Below are 21,997 nucleotides of genomic sequence, written 5' to 3'. Positions count from 1 at the left end.
TATATAACATGAGAGCTTAATAAATGGATTTTTCAAAAAATGAGCAGCAAAATATTAAAAGTACTATGCAATTTCTAAAGAATAAAGTAACTCAATCTCACTTTTGAGCTCAGCTCATCTGTCTACTTACAGAATCAGTTCAAAATATACATATACAAATAGACTAATTTAATAAGCACAACATCGCTTGGAATCATTAAGTTTTTTCATCATCTTTGTCTTCCTAATATTGATGGTCAAATCAATCTCTGTTAAACAACTATGTTTTGGAGGGGCAGAGTCAAGATGGTGGAAAAAAGGCAGGGACTTGCCTAACATAATTTTAATATAATAGCTGGAAAATAATTTTTGAGAAAAAAATCTTTAAAACGGCAAATTCTTCCTTGGTGAAATGCTTAAAAATCAATTAATCAATTAATTAATTAATACAGCAGAATCTTACATTCCTTACCTATGTCAGTTCAGTGTATAAATATAAGGATACGATATGCTGTAAGACAGTGCCTATAAAAACCTGATTGTTTTTTTCTGTATATTTAGAACAAGTTTAGACCTCAATATGTATATAGGCCATTTTCAAACATTTATACATATGAGAAAGCAAATGAGTTTGTCATCTCACTTTCCTTTTTTGTTGTTTCTGAATGTGTTAACTGCCTGATTGTTACACAAATATTATATGTTAAGATAGGAACAACTTCTTTTATTAGTTTAATAGAGTTCTTTTAATAATACAAATAGATTATTTGTACTCTTTTATCCCACAAAATAGATCTCACAATGCTTTTTCCCTGATAAAGAAGCTCTTATAATTCCCTCTTACATTGTATATCAAAAGGCAAATGTCTTCATTTGATTTTTAAGGATAGGAGATAGAGGTCAATGATTGGAACTGTGAATTTAATTAGCATAAGGGGATTCTTGAATGAGGAAATTCTTTTTACTAATATAGACTGCAATTTTTCTGAAACTAATAATCTTGGAGAGTTTCCAGGCACTGAGGAATTAAGTGATTTGGCCAGATCAAAAGGCAATAACTGAACCCAGGTCTTCCTAGCCTCAAGGATGTCTCTCTACCAAATATACTATATCACACTTAACATTTAATATCTTTTAAAAATCTAGCTCCTGGAGCACTTAATTGATGCACTGGATAGATCACTATACCTCAAGTCAGGAGGGCCTGATTTCAAATCCATCCTCAGACACTTAACACTTCCAAACTAAATGACCCTGGGCAAGTCACTTAACCCCAATTGCCACAGGAAAAAAAAAAAAAAAAAAAAAAAAATCAATCGGGCTCCTGCCTACTTCTCCATGCTGAGTGCCAATTTCTCTTCTTCACACACTCCAGATTACAATTGCAAAATTATTTACTTCTTGTCCTTCAATCACATTCCAACCCTCAGTTCAGTAACTTAGCACAGGCTGTCTTCCATGTCTTTAAGGTACTTCTTCCTTACCTACATCTTAAAAAAAACATCTCTTGCTTCCTTTAAGGAGCAAGTTCCACCTTTTACAACAAGCTTATACTGATCCTCTTCCATTTAAAAAATGTCCATACTTCCCTTTCCTCTGGAAGTTAGTCTATATCTACATTGTATCTAATCTATGTTGTTCTGTGTAGATTGTTCTTCTACATCCACCCTCTCTGTCCCTCCTTTCTCCTCTTCCTTCCTTTTTTCCTTCCAATTGAACATAAGCTGCCACATGTCTTTTTTAATCCCCAGTGTCTAGCACGTTGGCAGAAGTATAGAAAGAGCTTAATAATTGTTTATTCAAGAACCACTTAATAATATGGATCATTATTTATTCCTTTCTGCATAATGTTTTATGTTTCTGTTTATCTGGATATAATAGTTAAAAATAAATTACTTATTAGTCAACACAGTCAATGACACTTTCCCATGCTATTTTCACGTACTAAATAGTTCCATATATAATAAAAATATAACACATTGCAGAACAATTAAAGGCACACAAATTTACCAAGATTTGAGAGGTCTAAGTATTATCTTTACAAGTGAAATAATGTCATAATTTAATATAAAAGAGAAATATCCTAACCTTTTAGGTATTACCTAAATAAATGCTTCTTAATTTATTGGAGAATGACAAAAATTTCAATCTTAACAATTATATAACTTACAAATTGCATTGTACAATAAATATCTTACCTGAAGTTGAAGACAAGATGTTAACTATAGCAACTTGTGTGTCTGAAAGTGCTTCTTGATATGATAAATTTGCCAAAAACCACTAGAGAGGAGAAAAATATTTCACATATGAATAATTTACAATACAAAGTTTACAATTAAAATGATAAATTTTATTTCTTTCTTTCATTCTACCCTAAATATTATTGATCACTTCAGTTTTAAAATCTGTTCTGATGAACAAGTAGCTTTAAAAACTCTAGACTATACTTCCACTCTCAACATCACCTAAATAATTAATTCTAGCTCTGCATGGCCTTATTTAGGAACTATACCTATGATTTCACTAACATAGAGAACTCCTAGATAAGGAAATATTCTCTACTATTGTAGGGTGGCATTTTCTCTGTGAAAGTTTTAAAGAGTCCTCTAGAACACCAACAGGTTTAAGTGACTTTCCCAGATTCATTCAGCCAATATGTGCCACAGACAGAATTTAAACCCAGCTGACTCTGAGTTCAACTATTTTTATTTAGTAAGGATCAAATTATTTACTGAATCAATATTAACCTTTATTTTATTCAGTACTGATGGCATTCTATAAAAAAAAAGAACAGCCACTGACTTCAAATATTTCTGCAGTCAGAGGATTTTATAACAAGAAAACAATTAAATTCTTTTCAAATTGACAAATTTCACAACCATTTTAGGTGAGATTATGTGTATGAAAGCAATGTGTAAGGCTAAATGATTTTGCCATTAAAAAAAAATAATAACCTTCAGAAACAATTCTTGGATTTAATCAAGTAATTGCATAACTTTATACTTCCTTTTGATATAGAGAAATAGTTGTACAATTCTTCATCACGGTGGGATGATGGGAGTTTAACAATGAAAAATCCATTCTTTCCCTATTCCTTTCCTTCTATTCAACTAATATATTTCTACATTGTTCTTATTTTAACTTAGATTTTTTTAAAAATCTGACCTATTTTTCTGTTACCTATTTAAAAAAAAACACAGAAAATCAAAATCATTAAAGTCAATAAATGTGAGCTTAACATTATTATTACTTATAAGTTTTTCTTCAAGAATATACTGATTAAGAGAAATCAATATAGTCCCTTGAAGAGTCACTTGCATCTCTTTAAAGAAGTCCTTTGTTTTTTCTTTACTAGATACTGGAATTAACAACCAGCAAAATGCATCTTAGCCAATTTAACCTTCAAAGAACAGGCAGTAACTTGACTCTGAACAACTCCTAAAAGTCTACCTATGACAAGTGGCTCAAGATCTCCTTTCTATCCCAAGCCAATGCTAAGGTTAGATAAAGCATATAATAGTTATCTTGACTCCATTTAAAATTCTCCTCCTTCCTAGTATTTTTCCATCCATCAAAAGAAAATAAGGTAGTGAAATAATCAGTATCAAAGAAAGTCAGTAATATAAATCATACCTATCATGAAAATAATTAACTAGTGCCTATCATACACATTTATCACATTCAATTTTGTATTATATTTGTGAACAAATCTTATCTCCCATACTAGCTCATAAATTCAAGAAGAAAGGGGCTAAATCTTATTCATTTTCATCTCCTTCCTGTTTCTACCTTGTTGCTTTGCATATAGTAAGTGACTAATAAATGTCTGGTAAACATCTTAAAATAGCTTCTCCTGAAAGATATCACATGAAATACTCTAAGAAAAATCAGATTTATACTTGGTTCTATTTCCCCTATTTTATTTGTTGTTGTTTTCCCTACATAAAAGCATTATTCCAAATAACCTATTCTTGAGGCAGAAATATTTGAAGAAAATTCTTCCAGATTAAAACTGGAATGAAATAGAGATCAAAAATTTTGGTGAAAAAATCAAGGTCATTTAACTACAGATACAAATTTACTCCAAAATTGTAAGAACCACTATTCTATTGACATTCATCCAGATCTAAACTGGCATTCTCTCATCATTCCCCTGATAAGCTTTCAATATTTTTCACTTACTACTTGTTTTCTCTGTCATACTATTTATTACCCCAATATACTAATGACAAATTGGCACATTTAAAAAAAAAAAAAAAAAAAAAAAGGAGGTAAAACCTTTCTTTAAATATTCCATTGAAGATTTATAGCTAGGAGTAAAACAGCACACATGACAATGATAACTGCAACTTCATTAACCATCTCCTTTGCTACCAGTATGGAAAAATATTAATTTTCTTAATCAAAACTATTGCTTGCCACCTCATCAATCTCACTGTTCCCTGCTAGTATTCAGAAAAGATGAAGATTTAAATGGCAGGCAATTCAAAGACTTGGAACCACACCTGAATCACATTACCTCTGTATTGTTGTGTCAAGGGACTGCTTATTAGTTCTTTAACTTTCCAATTAATCAACTTATATTCCAGACTTAAGATACAGTCTCCCAACATCTCAAGATTATTACCTTTTATTAATTTATGAATTCATTCACAGTACTGTTATATACTAGGACTTCCCAGTGTGAACAAAAGCACAAACAAAAAAGGAGTAAGATCCTTTGCTCATTGAGTGGATCCTCAATAGTACACACTGGGGAAGACATGGTAAAGAGTCAAAAAAGATGTGTAAATATAAATGAGTTTCTGCATAACTACAGACAATATCCAAATTCATGGGATCAATAAAACATAGGTTAATTTGAGTTAACCTATTTATTAATTAACTTTATTAATTAACTATCAAAAAGCTATTCAAGTAATCAACTAAGTAATTTATGTATGTGAATACACACACACACAGCAGGTACATGTGTAAGTGTTCCATGTAAATCTGTATGTGTATATGTACGCTTACATACATTTCACATGTACAGACATACATCTAGTCACAATGTACATATATACACACATATACTTAATTATGCAAAATACAGACTATATATCAAGAAACTTTAGTTTAGTTTAGTTTAGAAACTTAGAAAGTTTAGTTTTTTAAACTAATGTCATCAAAATGAACCAATGCCTGGTGAAACTCAAAGTCAAAGGACCCAAGCTCCAATTCCTATTGCTATGGGACTTAGAACAATCACTTAATAGCTCATAGAGCTCTGAAAAAAGTTTTTTGTGCCCTTCAAATAAATGTTACACTAAGGACCTGGGACTTTTCTCAGTATAGAAAAATTCCTAACTATGTCCCAAGGACTATCAAACTGTAGTCTTTGATCCAACAGTGTCTCTAGGGAGCTATATCTCAAAAAGATCATAAAGAAGGACCCACATGGGCAAAAATGTTTGTGGCATTTCTTTTTTAGAGGCAAGAAACTGGAAAATGAGTGGATATCCATCAGGTGGGGAATAGCTGAATAAATTTTCTGCAAGAAATCAGTAAGGTGATTTCAGAAAAGCCTGGAGAGACTTACATGAACTGATGCTAAGTAAAGTGAGTAGAACCAAGACTCTCATTGTACACAGTAGCAACAAGATTATGTGATAATCAATTCTGATAGACTGGGCTCTTTTCAACAATAAAGTGATTCAGGACAATTTCAATAGACTTGTGATGGAGAGCGCCATTTGCACCCAGAGAGAGGACAATGAGGACTGAGTAAGGATCATCACATATCACAACATATTTTCACCTTTTAAAAAAAATTCCTAGTTCTGAATTCTCTCTAACAGATGAGGTAACAGTCTTAGTGATTGTCTGAGGCTCTGGGAGGATAAGTGATTTATCCAGGGTAATGCACCTACTAAGTCTCAGAATCCTGACTTAGAAATAGGTCTTCCTGACTCCATTCTATCCTTATAGCAGTATAGGATCAAACAATAGTTTTAAAGCTGGAAAGGATCTCAGAGGATATCTATGCATTTTATAGATGAAGAAACTAAGATCCAGGGAGATTAAATTATTTGCTAAAGGCCAGGAAACTAATTAAACCTCAAAAGTGGGATCTGGACCCTGATCTGATTCCATTGCTCTTCACACTGTACTACTGCATACAATAACCTGTTACTCCAGGCTACTTCTCTATATAAATAGAACTATTTTACTTCATGAAAGCTTTAAAAAAAATTCCCTAGAAGAAAATTGTTACTATGATTTGAAACAAAAATGAAGAGAAAAATCACATTTCTTTAAAACTACTAAAACACAGACTTTAAAAAAAAAAAAAAAAGAACCAATTTTTCTCACATTTTTTTCTCTTTCCATGTAAAAGTCTTATTCATTCAGAACATAGATAAAGTATATGGTTTTACCACTGATAAGGAAAACGTTAACTGAATCAATTATTAATAGGTATAAAACTGGAATGAGAAATTTTTACATGTATAAGAATAAAACTATTTTATGACATTTATGAAGCACTAATAAAATAAAATATACATACACACTCTATTTACACAGACACATAGACAGACATACCCACAAACATGTAAGTATATACATATTTTTAAATTCCTGTTGATTTCATTAGCACAGGAACTTTCTGGTAAGATACTTTCTCTACCAATACAAACTGGTATTTCTGAACACTACTTTCCCCAAACCACTTGCTCTTCTAAACTTCCCTGTTACTGTCAAAAGTACAACCACTTTTCTAATTAACCAGGCTCCTAGCTTCAACATCATTAACCCTCATCTACATATCCAATCTGTTACCAAATCTTGTCATTTCTATCTTCACAACATCTATCATATGTGTCTTCTCTCTATTCACCACTTCAGGGTGCAGTTATTGCAATTGCCTTCTGATGAGTCTTTCTCCCTCCTTTGCTTTTCCTTATTCTAGTCCATCTGCTATTTAGTTCCCAAGGTTATCTTTTTAAAGTACAGGTTTGACCGAGTCACCATATCCCTTACTCAACAAATGTCTATGGATCCCTATTACCTCCTAAATCAATACAGCTTTTTTGGCATTTAAAGTCCTTCACAACCTGGCCTTTTGATAACATTTTAATTTTCCTACATTTTGCTTTCTTCCACATACTCTACAATGCAGTCTTACTATTTCTCATTCATGACATCTCATATCTTATTTCTGTGCCTTTTCATTGACCATTTCCCATTCCTAGAAATTGTCCCTTCACTCTACCTCCTGTTTTCCTTCAAGACTCGGCACAGTAACTGAGGTTTTGCAAACTTTTCCTAGTGACGACAACCTCACATTGCTTAAGTTTTTCAGGCTAATAATTTTGTATGCCCCACAAATGGTGTTATAAATGTCATCCAAACAGCCCTTGGCAAAAAAAAAAAAAAAAAAAAAAAAAAAAAAAAAGTTTTCCACCAATGCTCTAAATGATCTACTTAAATGCCAACTCTTCCATGAAGTCTCCCCTAACCTATAGTTGTTAACTCCACTCTAAAATTAACTTATATTAATTTGAGGGGCAAAGGACTAGATTAGAAGCCATGAATGCTGGCTGTGTGATCCTGGGCAAATCACTGAGTCTCTCAGTACCCTAAGCATCTTCCTATATCTGTAAGTTGCTAAAGAATTGCCAATATAGATTGGTAAGAAGCTTCCAGGAAGCTCAAAATTCCAACAAAATCAAAATTTTGGCCATATACAATCATCTATTTATATAAAATACAATATCAGTAATTCTATCTCTACTTCACACTCTCAAAAGCATGTCAGCTCTTTGAAGGATGTTTTTTGTCTTTGGATATCTATTTGTACATAATAGAATTAATGTTAGTCGAATCAAAAATTTTAAAAATTCACTAAAATACAATTCAGATTTCTCACTAATTCATAAGCTTTCCCCACAATTAGTACAAATTAATCAAATTTTGTTTTGTTTTGTTTAATTAGAAACTATAAATACAATTCCTTGATTTTCTACAGAGAAATACCAGCTAGTATTAATGCTGCTTCATAGATTAAAAAAAAAAAAAACTCCATCCTAAGATTTACATACAGATCTCAGTAATTTCCTTAAAAGAAAATGTTTTATGTTTTCATTTATGATTATTTAATGAAACCTAAGGTGATGTCCAAGTTCTTCTGTTTTAATGGAATCCTATTATTCAAAAGAATACATACAATACATAAGCTAATTGCTTAAAAACATTCTTATCAAGATCTTCATTTTAAAATAATCACTAAACAATTTGAGCTAATTAACATTAATATTATATCAATATAAAATCATGAAAAACAAATATACTTAGTAAAGCAATAAAAAACAATAAATCATCTTATATAGATTAACAACTCTATTGTTATTAACAACTCTAATATATATCCACAGCACAATCAGTTTATAATGATGAACTGGGGAAACTGTAAGATTTAAAGTGTCTCTTGTTTACCAAATAAACATCTAATTATGTTTTGAATAGTTTATCTTTAAATTTTACTGTATTCTAATTCTCTTAAAATTGGTAATCCACAAAAATTTTTAATAACATTTTTTAGAGAACTAGTTAAATATACTAACAAATTTTCCACCCCTTATATTAATAATTATCCACATGTAAAAAAATGATTTATTAAATATAAAGAGAAGACCTACCACAAAGCAAAAGAAAAAGCTAATTTTTGCTACTTGAGTTGCAGTAAGTTTCCCTACAGTTTTCAGGATTGACTCTTGTTCTTTCACAGCAGGATATGACATTCGAGATAACTTGGCTTCCAGTGCATGGCTTGATGGAAGTTGTCGGATCTCCATAATATTACTGAACCTTACACGAGATTTTTTGGGTGCTTAAAATAAAAAGTATGGCACAAGATCATTAGACATTCCCTACCTGAAAGATAAGGTTTTTTTGTTTTTTTGTTTTTTTTTAGTGAATTTACTGATAACATCACTACATTTAATACACCTGTCTCTAGCCAAACGTAAATAGTCTAAGAAAACATTGCATAATTACATGGATAAATTTTATTCACTCAAAATGGCAGAACTTAAAATTATTTCTTTAAAAAATATCCAGCTTCTTTACTATTTTAAAAGTTTCTAAATATGACTAGTTTTTAACTGTTACTGATTATACTACACATATTAAGACATTCATAAGTTCAGTATGATTAAATTACTATTTCAACATTTATAGAACCCTGTTTACCTAAAACAGTTTGATCATCTCTCAAGCTTATATAACAATTTTCTCTAGGCTTGTATCTTGAGGGAATTGTTATATGTACTTAATACAGTGAGCTAGGTGCTAGTTTAACTTAATACATTTAATAAATAAGGAAACTATGGTAGTATTCAAAGTTTAAGTGACTTACCAGAATCATAAAGCTGGAAGTATATCTGAGACAAGATTGAAACTGAGACATTCCTAACTCCAAATCCAGCACTCTATTTACTGCACCATTTAGACGCCTTACAATTTAAAACTTACTGGCACAGTGGATAGAGCACCAGCCCTGAAGTCAGGAGGACTTGAGTTCAAATTTGGAGTCAGACACTTAACACTTTATAGCTGTGTGACCCTGAGCAAGTCACTTAACCCCAATTGCCTCAGCAAAAAAAAAAAAAAACAACAACAACAACAACAAAAACTTAAAACTTACCATCTAGAACAGTTAGTATTACCACAAATTTAGTTCACATGTAAAGCAGACTTTGTCCTAAAGCTCCCTTTTTCTAACTTCAAGGAATAATTCATAAATTTTACTACTCCAAAATTAGATGAACAAGTTCAATTTTATCTTATCTGTCTTAATCATGTCCACCTCCATCACTGCCTACTAAGTAAATATACTCCTTAATCTGATTCGTAGTCTAGTTTCTTTATAGTCTCCTCTGACACCAAATTTTATTTCACACTACTCCCTTTCATGCACCTGTCATGCTTGCCAAATTCAACATGTTCCTTGTTATAGTTTGCTGCTACCTTTCTAATGCTAATGTCTGTGAATTGGTTGACCAAACCCTCTGCCCAATCCACCATTGTTTCACTTGAATCCATCTGTAAAGACCCATATCAAATAGATCATCTTCCCTGAAACCATTCCTGATTACCCTGTTTTCCTTCATGGAACTCTCATAGCATAAATATAAACTTCTATCATTCTATCACCTAGTACTTTGTACTACTTAATAAGTACAAACGTACATCTTATTTTTTCATTTAGGCTTTGTGGAGAGAAAACATGTCAAGTTTTATTCATCTCAACTCCAATTCAACTCAACTTCTTTAACACATATTAGGTGCTTATTGTTAAGCAAAAAAACAGATTACTCCTATTAGTGACTATAATCTAAATCTTGTCAATATCTCCCTCCAAGCCCCCAAATCATTTTAGTTGGCTTTTTTTATACACATTTTTTCTTTCTTGAGGTGAAGTAATTACAACTACAAAATGTAGTCTTATACATTGTTTTATACGAAGCCAACAAAACATTTCTATTCTGTTTCAAATAATTTGGGAATATTTGTTCTTTTTTTTTTTTCCATTGACACAATAAAAATATTTCTTACAGAAATCTTCTCAATTTATCTCATGGGTAAATTGATTTTTTGTAGCTTATAGCTCATCAATCAGTGAGTGCCACTTGTATTAATACCTAGCATCCATTCCTTTTGTTTTTCCTCCAAATTTTAGGCATATTTCTTAGGATTCTGATAAATTAAGTGTATGTGTGATGTGAGGAGGGAGGAAAGAGGAGAAAGAGAGAGACAGAGACAGAGAGAGTAAAATACCTATTTCAGCAAAGCCCTTTAAATATGAAAAACCAAACCATGCCTACCCTACAAAACTTCAATACAAGAATAAACAGAACAAAAACAACAACAAAAAAAGGAATAAACAGAACAAGTACAATACTATCTGGTTACCCTTTAAAATATCAAAGATCTTGGAAACTGAAGTAGAGTGTAACTTCATTAGTGTGAATTTAAAAGAAATTCATTTAAAGCTGACTCCTTCCATTCATACATGTAGAACTGTCATTTTGGCTTTTTATCATCTTAGTTGTGTCACTTTAACTTCTCAGGAATAGCCTTATTTTGTCTCAATAAAATGAGATCAATTAAAAAAAAAATCTTAGATCCACTCTAGTCATAAGAATGCTCACTGAGTGACCACCTAGAAAGTATAAGTACCATAAGCTATGATTTCTTTAATTCACAGTTTTGGAATTACCCTTTATCAGAGGCTTCTAATACATATGACAACAGGAGGAGGAAATAAGAAAAAAAGTCTAAAGGCTCTCCCTGTACTTTCTAAATTTTCTTATATATAGATAATAACAAATCTGGATTTACAACAACATAAAGTAATATTACATATACCACCATAAATTATTGTATTATATAATAATATAATAATATATAATAATAGTTATATTATATTATAAATTATTTACATTTATCCATTGTACATAGCAGCTATAAACATTCTTATACATAGCATACAAAGTATGCTATGTGTTAAAGCACTAAAAGGGACACTAACAAGAAAATGTTTTATATTTAAGAAATAAGTAATGTTTAAGATATAACTATCTCATTTTATGCACTGAATGAACTATTAAAACATGGTATAAAAAGTGAAACTTTGCATATTAAATAGTTTCTTTATTGAAGTCAATTTCATTATTTCAGCAATGCATTCTCAACAGAAACAAAAGTGATCCTTCCAAATAATAAAAACAAATAATCATATCAAATAGAAAGAACTACACCTCTATTAGTTGTCTATTTGCACTAAATTCTCCATCAACTCTAAAAGGAAAACACTCTGCTTATACACTAAAAGAACTTTAAAATATTTTAATTCATTCCATTTCATAGGGAGTTCCAAAGATTCTATGATTTTAATATATTTTGCATTTTTAATGTAATTATTCCAGATATATTAATAGAACTCAACAGATAAAGAGTCACAACTTTTCCAGATCTCAAATGATTTTCCTTATCCACTTTTCAAAAAGTCTCTGCAATTTAGTATTTTATTTCTTTTAAATTTTATTTTGATACAAAATAAATATGAAAGATGTATCATTACTATGCTTGATCTTTGCTATAGAATATGGTTAAAGTAAATTTGTCCTATAGATGGCCCTCCAAAAATCAATTTATATTTGAAAAGAATGGCATAAAATTGCAATTTGACCAATGAATCCTTTTGAACAGTTATTTAAAAACATGTCATTGAAAAATTATCTATACTTTATAATAAAGCTAAGATATTACAATTTTAACTTACTTTTTTCATTCTCACCATTTGTACTATCAGGTTTTTCATTTGCCAAGTCATGAAATTTCACAGGAACATACAGAGGTTCACTCTGACATGAAAACATAACAACTGTAGTTAAACCTAAAATATCACTTAAAATTTAGGTAAGAAATAATATAATTATGAAAACATCATTCACAAAATTTATAAATCATACATCTTTCTATAAATTGAATTTAATAATTTTTAAAATTATTTGGTAATCTAGTAAAAAAAAAAAAAAAAGACCTGGCATAATACACATCATTTTCCATCTCTTCTACTCATGTAGTAAGTAGCTTTTCTTCCCTCCCCCCCAGGCAACTGGAGTTAAGTGACTTGCCCAGGGTCACACAATTAGAAAGTGTTAAGTATCTGAGGCCACATTTGAACTCAGGTGCTCCTGATTTCAGGGCTGGTATTCTGTCTACTGTGCCACTTAGCTGCCCCCAGTAGCTTTTCTTTGAATTGGATGATTCTCTCCTTTTCCACACTGTTTCTATCCCTTCACTGAGGAAAAAAAACTTAAAATTTCCCCAAATTAATAAAGAAATTCTATGATTATAAACCCTCAAGAGATTCTTGGATGACTGAAATAAATCTATTGCTCTGTAAGAGTTCTTTAGTGTTTCTATATATGTTTTCTCCCCTCTAAGCTTCTTGAGGGGACTGATTATGTTTTCTGTTTCTCAGACCATTTCCTAAAGCTGGGGGTTCTTAAACTGGGAAGTCAATGAACCTAGGTAGGAAAAAAAAATTTTCAACTTTATTTCAATATAACTACTTTTCTTTGTGAACTTTTATATTGTATGCACTTAAATTATTCTGAAAAGGGATGTATAGGTTTCACCAGCCTGCCAAAGGAATCCATAAAACAAAAAAGGTTAAGAAAGAATAAAACTCTGGTTCTATGTACCACTAGCTGGAAATTGAGATTTGTATAGGTTAAATAATTTACATAGCTAGTGTCTGAAAGTAGGATTGAGCTCAGATCTTCCTATCTCCAAGTTCAGCCATGTATTCACTGTTCTACTTATCTTCCTCAGTAAAACTGTTTCTCTTTCCTTCTCTTTTCTTTTTACTTTTATATGATATATTTCTCAAATAATTTGAATTTTTTGGGCCAAAACCATGATAGTCACTGCTTGCTAATCAATAAGTGATCCTTGTATATAATCAATAAACCAATCAGCCAAATAATGTTTTCTGTAATTTTTATTTCTGACTTTTTTTTTTTCCCCCGCTTACATCCAAAATCACCATTGTACCATTAGGTAGAGGTTGCCAGTCATATGAAAGCCAAATAATTTAGGCATTACTATATTCACCTCAATTAAAATGTTTCACAATAAAGCACATTCTATTATCATAGAAAGAAAGATAAGACTTTCAGAACAAATCATTCTAACAATTCCTTTCAGTTTTGATCAATATATTATATATGAAAGCCTTTTTGTAGCCTTTATTTCAATAATTCAAGTATCTTTTATAGAACAATCTAAGTGGAATTCTAGGCAAGTTCACATTCATTAAAGGTAAAAATTTCTATTCATCAACAATTAACCATTTTATAAAAAATTTTCCACTTCTTAATATTTTGCTACAATTAAGGCAAACTAGAGTGGGATTTAAAAATATTACATACCAATTTACTTAATGATAGTTCTAAATTCTTCAAATCAAGCAAAACTTACCAAAGAACTATTCATGGTATTATCTGTAGTACAAGCAGCAAAGTAACCTTCAGCATCTGCAAACTGAATAGAGGAAAATTATCTTAAAATTACAATCAAAATATCTTGAATTTACCAAGCACAGAATTAAGAATTTTTCTTAATTCACTATTCTATGATGACTATGGAATCTGTCAAAGTATTTCAAGAATCTCATCAATTTAAGACAGGGATTCTCAAACTACGGCTCTCGGGCCAGATGTGGCCCACTGAGGACGTTTATAAGGCCCGATGGGTAATGGCAAATGGGCTGAGGGGCGGAGACAGAGTGTGAGTTTTTGTTTTCACTATAGTCCGGCCCTCCAACAGTCTGAGGGACAGTGAACTGGCCCTCTATTTAAAAAGTTTGAGGACCACTGATCTAAGACAATCAACCAAATAATACATGAATATATATATAAATAAAGTATTTCCCCTCTTCCTTCCACAATCCATTTCATATAAACCAAAGAATATTATATTGTACTACAATTGAAGTTACTAGAAATTTCATTTTAAAAAATGTTTGGAAAAATATATCCTTTGGACGCAGCTTTTTTCAATAATGAGATGATTCAGGTCAATTCCAATAAACTTGTGATGGAGAAAGAAATCTGCATTCAGAAAGAGGACTGTAGGGATTGTGTGGATCATAGTACAATATTTTCACCTTTTTATTGTTTGCTTTTTCTTTTCTTTCTCTTTTTTTCTTTTTGATCTGATTTTTCTTTTGTAGCATGGTAAATGTGGAAATATGTATAGAACAAGTGAACATGTTTAACATACGTTGGATTATTTGGGAAGGGAGGGAGAAAATTTTGAACCACAAAATTTGTAAGGTGAATGTTGAAAGCTATTTGCATATTTTGAAAATAAAAATCTATGTTAAAAAACATATCTCCTTAATGCTTGTCTAGGAAATTTTTTAAAATGCTCCAAGGCCTAGGCCTTCCAAATAAATTCTTGTCATACAACATTTTGTTCATAAAAATAAAACTGCTGTATGTTATTATCAAATTCAAATTGCCAATGGTGAGAAAAAAAATACCAAGTTAATCTCTAATTAGCATCATTAACTTTAACCTATACCTCAAAGACAAACGTAATAAAGCATTTATCGCAAAATTTGAGGAATTAATTTCTCAAGATGCCTTCTGGAGAATCACACCAGTTAGAAATTTTGTAATTTCTTTTTTCCTTAATAATAAAATATTGAATTACTTTGCAAACAAAATCAACTTCTTTTCTTTCTTTCAAGATTAGATTTCCTCATTTGGCCTAGACCAGAAGGACAAAGCTCCTCAAGGGCCCAATCCCGCTACTGATGAATGCAGCATTTTCAGCATAGATCAGTCATGCCACCTTAAGAACCCAATGGCAAGTTCTCTTCTATAAGCTCACAATTTAATGTTAATTAATTTAATAAATAACTTAATTTAATGTCAATTTAATGTGTAATGTGCAGATACTCAATATGCATAGCCAAGATCTGACAGCCACAGCTTCTTTACAGGTAGCAAAGATTCAAAGTATAAATGTTCCACTATAATTGGCTACACAGTGAATTCCAAATAATTACTTAACTAACCTGTTAATTCCTGAAGCTCTTTGTTACTTCTCTGCTTCTTTTTTCTTCTCTCTACATTTGTTTTTTAGCTATTTCACTAGATTTTAACAACTCTCAAAAACATGGTAAAAGGAAAATATATTAAACTCAAATATGTCTATTTGCTCATTATTAACATTGAATTGTTTAATATTATTAAAACTGACTACACTTGGAATTTTTTTTTACTTCTATGCCAACTCTACCCACCTAATACCACTGACATTTAAGATGTGATTGCCTTACAAAAATTTAAACATCTCTAAACTCTGCTAAACTGCATACTCCATCTCCCCTCCAAACACAGAAATTATGAAACTTACAAAAGTAGCATGTCGTCCACGAAATCCTCTTGTACATTGTTGCCTCCATGGCTTCCAAATGATAAAGCCCAAGAGGTATAAAACAAACATTGATGTTTTTGCAAAGGTGCTGAAGAATGGTTTATTATATTGAGTAAAAACATACTGTGGGGGGGAAAAATTACACAGAATATTATGAAATCTCTGAATTATACTATTATTCTTTACTAAAACAAAGTTACTGACTTTTTTTTTTACCTTATCAGAAATTTAAATAAAAGTCAGGCAAAGAAAACAATGAAAAAATGGACATGGAAATAATTTGTCAAACATTGCTACAAATCTCATCCTTTAATAAGAGATAAATTGTAATAATAGACCTTTGTATTATGGGAACACTTACATGCACATAACTAAGTATCCTAACTTCAAAAAGGCTAAGCCAACAAAACTTTAAAATGCAAGTATCACTAAGTTTAAAACCTCTATATGATTAACAGTTCAGACTAAGAAGCAATATGTTTACATATATTTTTTTCAAAAAAGGAAGAAATATGAAAACAAAAAATCAAAATATATAAGAATTCTGATTCTGAAATATATTCAAGGATTTTTCATGTTAATTTCACCCAGTTCAATTAAAACACTTATTAAGCAAACAAGTTCAAAGCACTGTGCTGCTTATTACAAAAATGAAATAGTCTCCATCCTCAAAGGTCTTTTATTCTTTTATAGATATATATATATGAATACATTTAAGTAAATAAAAAGTAAAAGAGGAAAAAGATATAGCAACTGAAGATCTTAGGAAGCCTTCACTGAAAAGGAAGCACTTGAGCTGAGTCTTAAAGGATTCAGAAAGATGAAGCTAAGGAAGAAGTGAATGATGAGGCATGAGTAATGGCTTATGTGAAAATGCAAATGTAAGAAAGAATAGAATGTCAGGTTTAGGAAATGGCTTGTAGTACAACTAAGCTAGAAATAGAAGACTTGAAATACCAGACTACAGTTTGTATAAATGGGGTGTGGGGGCAGGGGTATAACCTAAGATTTTTGAAAAGAAAAGTAGCATGGTAAGATCTATGGGTTAGAAAAATTGTTTAAGTAACTCTGTGAAGAATGGATTGCAGTACATAAAGACCAGAAGCAGAAAGACTAATAAAGAGGCTTTTACAATAATCCAGGAAAGGGAAGTCTGAACCAGGAAAGTAGCAGCTTGAGTAGAGAGAAGGTGGGTACAAGGCATGCTAAGGAATTGGCAACTAATCAGATAGAAGGGTAAAAGAAAACAGAAAATCTAGGAAGGCTCTTTGGTTTATACCTGAAGCTTTAAACACTTAAATTACTCTCACATTCAATTTTACTTATTTTCTGATAATATGAAGCTAAGTAAAACTGACTGTTCTCTATAAATTAAAGGAGACTAAGTTCTAACTAAAGCTGAATGAAATAATTTTTCTACTAAATTTTACTACTTAGTTGATATAAAAATTATTAAGATTAAAAAATATATGCTAAAGTTCATATCCTTATTGCCTTTACACAGTTCATCTTCCTAAATTCAGATCCAAAAATCATGCTGCCTTACAAGCATTTAAGTCACAAAAGTTATCAGCTTAACCAGTAAATACTATTTATTATAGGAAAAATTCACCTTCCCTATCTTCCCCCTCCCCAAAAAAGTATTTTTTAAAAATATGGTAACCAAGACCTAGAAAGGCATGAATGAAGATAACTAACAAATTTATTAAATAGCTAACATAAATATTTTACTATTTAAATAAGTACTTGTTATATATACATATGTGTATGTTACTTGCTATTTAAATAAATTATACTTGTTTATATGTGTGTATACATATACACATATATGTTTTTGTATATATACACACATGTATATAAAAGGTCAGAACTTGACTACATTAAGATACAGTTATTTTCATAAAAAGTGCTATTAATTAAATGAGTTCAAATAATAATTATACAAGAAGAGAAAAAAAGACCATGGAGTTCTTAATGAGTTCATTACCTGGGTGCAATGCATAAACTTTTGCTAGAAAGCAATCCTTTAATTATATAAGGTATAGAATTTCATGCTCTTTTCAACATCCCCATCAGCAAACACTAATTGGAGGGATATATTAATGGATTTGTAATTAAAATTTAATACTTTTTTTAAAATCCAACTTCTAGTCATTGAATAAAAGCTGCTTTGCATTCTAAATGTCATACTAGGAAAAAACTTCAAATATTTATTCAGAAAATCTACATTAACATGCCATATTTCTAGATTTAAATCAGACTCATTCATATTATCTTCTCCAATTGAACACAAGGAAATCAGGCGAAATCAAGCTTTCAGTTTAAATGAGCTAAAAATTAATACCACATCAAGAGAAAAAAAAAATCCACAATAATCTTCAAGACTAGCTAGTCTTTTTATAAGTTTGCTCCTTTAAAAAGTATATGAAAGTTTTTTTTAACATAAAATTATTCTGTGGAAAGTTTCAATTACTTACTGAAGTAAGTTCTGAAGAAGCAACCCATATAACATCCACAAGTAGGAGAATAACAATTCCAAGAGCCATTCGCTTCCGCTGTGTAAAAGCACTGCTCTGGGAATTCATTCGGTTCATGATAAATACCCAAACCATTTGCACTCTATTAAAATAAAAACAAACCACATTAAAAGACATATGTGGAAAACAACGACACAAGTAAGCAATTTAGCAGAATAAAAATATTTTATGTTTGTTACCTAATATAAATGCAAATTATTTCACAATCATGAAGCAAATAAAGGGCCTTGAACTGACCTCCCTTTAAAGGCCTTTTTTAGGTCTTGAAAAAAGCTTGAAAGTTTTGCACAACTGAGACTATTACAAACTGAAGAATTCAAATCACCTATAAACAAAACAAAAAAAGAAACAAAAGCTAAGGCTTACAAAAGCAAAAATTTTTAAAAGATATGAAAGTATAACATTTTAAAATTTTAGTTTCTAAGAACACTGAAGCTTGGTGCTACTCAAAATTGCTCATACAAAAAAACCCCAAAAGTTCTGTGCTTCTCATATTCTCCTTCAAATATACCTATCTGAGATGAGTGAAAGAGCAAATAAATTAAAAAGATCAATCAACAAGTATTTATTTAAGCATCACTATTTGTCAGGTATTATGCTAACAGTAATGATATAAGTACACTGAATTCATCTAAATCTCTTTATAAATTTCAAAAATGGTCATTATAAATCAAGACTGCTCAAAGATAAGTAAATTTATATAGAATAACATTGTCATGCAGCATATAGACTTTAACAAATATCTGGTGGGCTCATTTATATGACCTAGTTAAATAACAATGTGGTCAGTACCCTAGAATATGAAGTCCATAAGTCAGTCAACCTGCTAAGTAGGAGGACACAAAGGGAAAAACTACCCCAAGAAATGACAGTGCCCACTTCCAAGGAGCTTCTTGTTGCTGTCTGTCCTTAGTCCTTGAAAAGGACCATGATTTAAGGAGGTGATGCATGACTGCAAATGAATTGGATTTTAAGTGAAAGAGTTAGTGCAAGGTTAGTCTAAACAGTGCAAGGTTAGTCTAAAGGGGGAGACCATACAAAAAAACTAGATACAAGATATATACAGGAAAAATGGAAGAAAATCAACAAAAAAGGTTGTTTTTTTTTTTCATCAGGAAAGGATTCTTAAAGGAATTTAGCTAGGATTTGAAGGAAGGCAGTGAGGTCAGGAAATTGAGACCTAGTGGGTCAAATATTGTGACTGGGTAAATCACACTTAATCTCATCGACCCCAGCTGTTTATCCATAGTATAGCTACCTATATTACCTAAGTACCTTATATATACCTAGGTACCTATAGCTACGTAGGAGGCACAGTGAATCAAATGCTGAACTGAATTCAAATCCTGTTTCAGGATAGGAAATAGTTACTAGCTGTGTAACTTCTGTCAGCTTCCTCAAAGGTAAAACGAAGATAACAGCACCCATGACCAAAGGAGACATTATTTGTAATTTGTTGTTGTTACCTCATGCTGGACTCTGTGACCCTGGCATGGGGTTTCCTGGCAAAGATTCTGCAGTAGTTTGTTACTTCTTTCTCCAGCAGACTAAGAGTCAGGCCTTTCTGACTCTAGGCCCAGCGCCATCCACTGAACCACCTAGCTGTCTTCTTAGGACCAAGATTTGTAAAGTGCTTTGCAAACCTATAGTGTTCCAAAAGTCTATTAAAACCTTAAAACCACACATTGGGGGCAGTGTGCAAACACTAACTTTTATAATGATGGTTTCAGTCCTAATGGAAGGCAGAGCCAGGAATCAGGGAAACTCAAGTTCAAATACAGCTTCAGACAGTTTGAGATGGGCAAGCAAGTCACGTGGCCTCTGCCTCGGTTTTCTACTGTGTCAAGAGGGTATCTTAACAGCACCTCCTTTCCAGGATTGTTCTTAAGATCAAATGAGGTCATATTAGTAAAATGCTGCCCCCCTAAAAGAGTTATATGGATTGCAGCTGTAATTTTCTCCCAACATCGGAATCCACTTTCCAAGTGTAACATTCGGAGACCCCACCCCAGAACCGCTAAAAATAAGACCCCAGCACGAGGTCAAAAGACGGGGAGGGGGGAAAAGAGAAACGTCTTGGGAGGCTCAGCCCGGATAACCCCGTTCCAAACCTCCTCAACTGCGCCCGACTCCGGCAACTCTCAGGAAACAAAAATAAGCGAGGAGGAAGCCCCGGAGGGTAGCCTTTCCCCGAGGACCAGGTTAAGGAGCGGCCCCGGAGGATCACTCCCACAGAACTTCCCGGGCCCCGACCCAGGGTCCCGCTGGGGCCCCCAGCTCCGTACGCGCGCCGCCCCTACCGCCCCGCCCCCCTAATGTCACTCAAGAAACTCCATTTGCCTCCCCGAAGTGTGGGCGGGGGAAGAGTTAAAGTGTCCTATGGTTTTTTGTTTGTTTGTTTTTTTAAAGCAAAGCCAAGACAACCATTCGGGTAGGGAAAGAGAAGGGGGCAGCCGGGAGCTGTCAGGGGCGCGGCGCCGCCGGACGCGCCGCCCCGCTTCCCCCACCCCACCCCGCCCCACCCTCAGCCTATCCGGCCACTGTCGTCGCCCCCACCTGCGGGGCCTCCCTTGCCCCCTGGCCCCCTCCCTACCTGGCCGTCCTGTGCCGCGATGGCGTCGTGGCGACACCATGAGCGGCCCCAGCCGGGCCGGGCCGCGCCCCCCCTCCGCCGCTACCGCTAAATCCGCCGCGGCCGACGCCCGCTGAGGGGACTCACAGAGCCCACCCGCTCGTCATTTCTCCCAGCAGGGGAGTGAGCAGCCCAGGCCCCGCTCAAGCCGCCGGGGCTCCCTCTGGGAGAAGGTTCCCAGTCGCGTCTCTCCTCGGGAGCCCGGGAGGGGGGCGGGGAGAGGTGGAGCTGAGCGAAGTCGAGGAGGGGGGCGGGCAATGAGCGACGAAGGCCGCGGAACTCCAGCTCGGGACCCACCCCTTCTTGGACCCTCGCCCACTGACGACACGTAGCGTCACCTGCCGCTTCTGCTCAGGCGCAAGGGATGACCCAGGCCACGCCTCTTTGTAAACTGCTGTAAGGAGTGGGGGTGCGAACGAGTAAGCCTTTAGAGGGAGAAGGTCAGAAATTGAAGATCCCAGAAGGGATCCGGGATCTAGGAAGGAAGAACTAGATATAAAGCAGAAAGGGAAAGGACCGATTAAACAATAACCGAGTAAATGAACCTGCCCCCACCTTCATCCGGGCAGTGGGAGTGATTAACTACCTCGAATAAGGGATACAGAATAAAACCATTGAATTAGTGTGAAATGTTGGGCAGGGAGGTGAGCAGACTACCGGACCCAGAGTCAGCAACCTATTAGCTGTGTGACCTTGGGCAAGTCACTTCGCTGCGTTTGCCTCAGTTTCCTCAACTGTGAAATGGGCTGGAGAAAAATGAAAAACACTTCCTTATGTTTGCCAAAGAAATCCAAAAGGGGTCAGGGAGAGCCGGGACTTGAAGGTTTCCTGCTTTTGTCAGAATTGA

At 33.3% G+C, this 21,997-nt stretch overlaps 1 protein-coding gene across 6 annotated transcripts in view; it reads right to left on the bottom strand.

Annotated features, from left to right (window-relative positions):
- The window catches only part of SLC35F5 (solute carrier family 35 member F5), a 94,483-nt gene that overhangs the window by 26,204 nt on the left and 46,282 nt on the right, over nt 1-21,997 (bottom strand). For 2 of the 6 annotated variants that reach the window (XM_074301860.1, XM_074301866.1), the window contains exons 2-8: nt 18,756-18,843; nt 18,459-18,600; nt 15,961-16,104; nt 14,014-14,076; nt 12,308-12,389; nt 8,661-8,851; nt 2,178-2,259 (exon numbers count right to left, since the gene is read on the bottom strand). In XM_074301860.1, coding sequence (XP_074157961.1) covers nt 2,178-2,259; nt 8,661-8,851; nt 12,308-12,389; nt 14,014-14,076; nt 15,961-16,104; nt 18,459-18,600; nt 18,756-18,843 — 792 coding nt within the window. Of the gene's footprint in view, nt 1-2,177; nt 2,260-8,660; nt 8,852-12,307; nt 12,390-14,013; nt 14,077-15,960; nt 16,105-18,458; nt 18,601-18,697; nt 18,844-19,984; nt 20,162-21,111; nt 21,477-21,997 lie in introns of those variants that run through there. The other 4 variants (XM_074301864.1, XM_074301861.1, XM_074301863.1 and 1 more) reach the window with 4 other exon arrangements.

Source organism: Sminthopsis crassicaudata, chromosome 3 (genome assembly GCF_048593235.1).
Source record: "Sminthopsis crassicaudata isolate SCR6 chromosome 3, ASM4859323v1, whole genome shotgun sequence".
Classification (NCBI taxonomy): Eukaryota; Metazoa; Chordata; class Mammalia; order Dasyuromorphia; family Dasyuridae; genus Sminthopsis; species Sminthopsis crassicaudata.
This window is presented reverse-complemented; position numbering and strand designations above follow the sequence as displayed.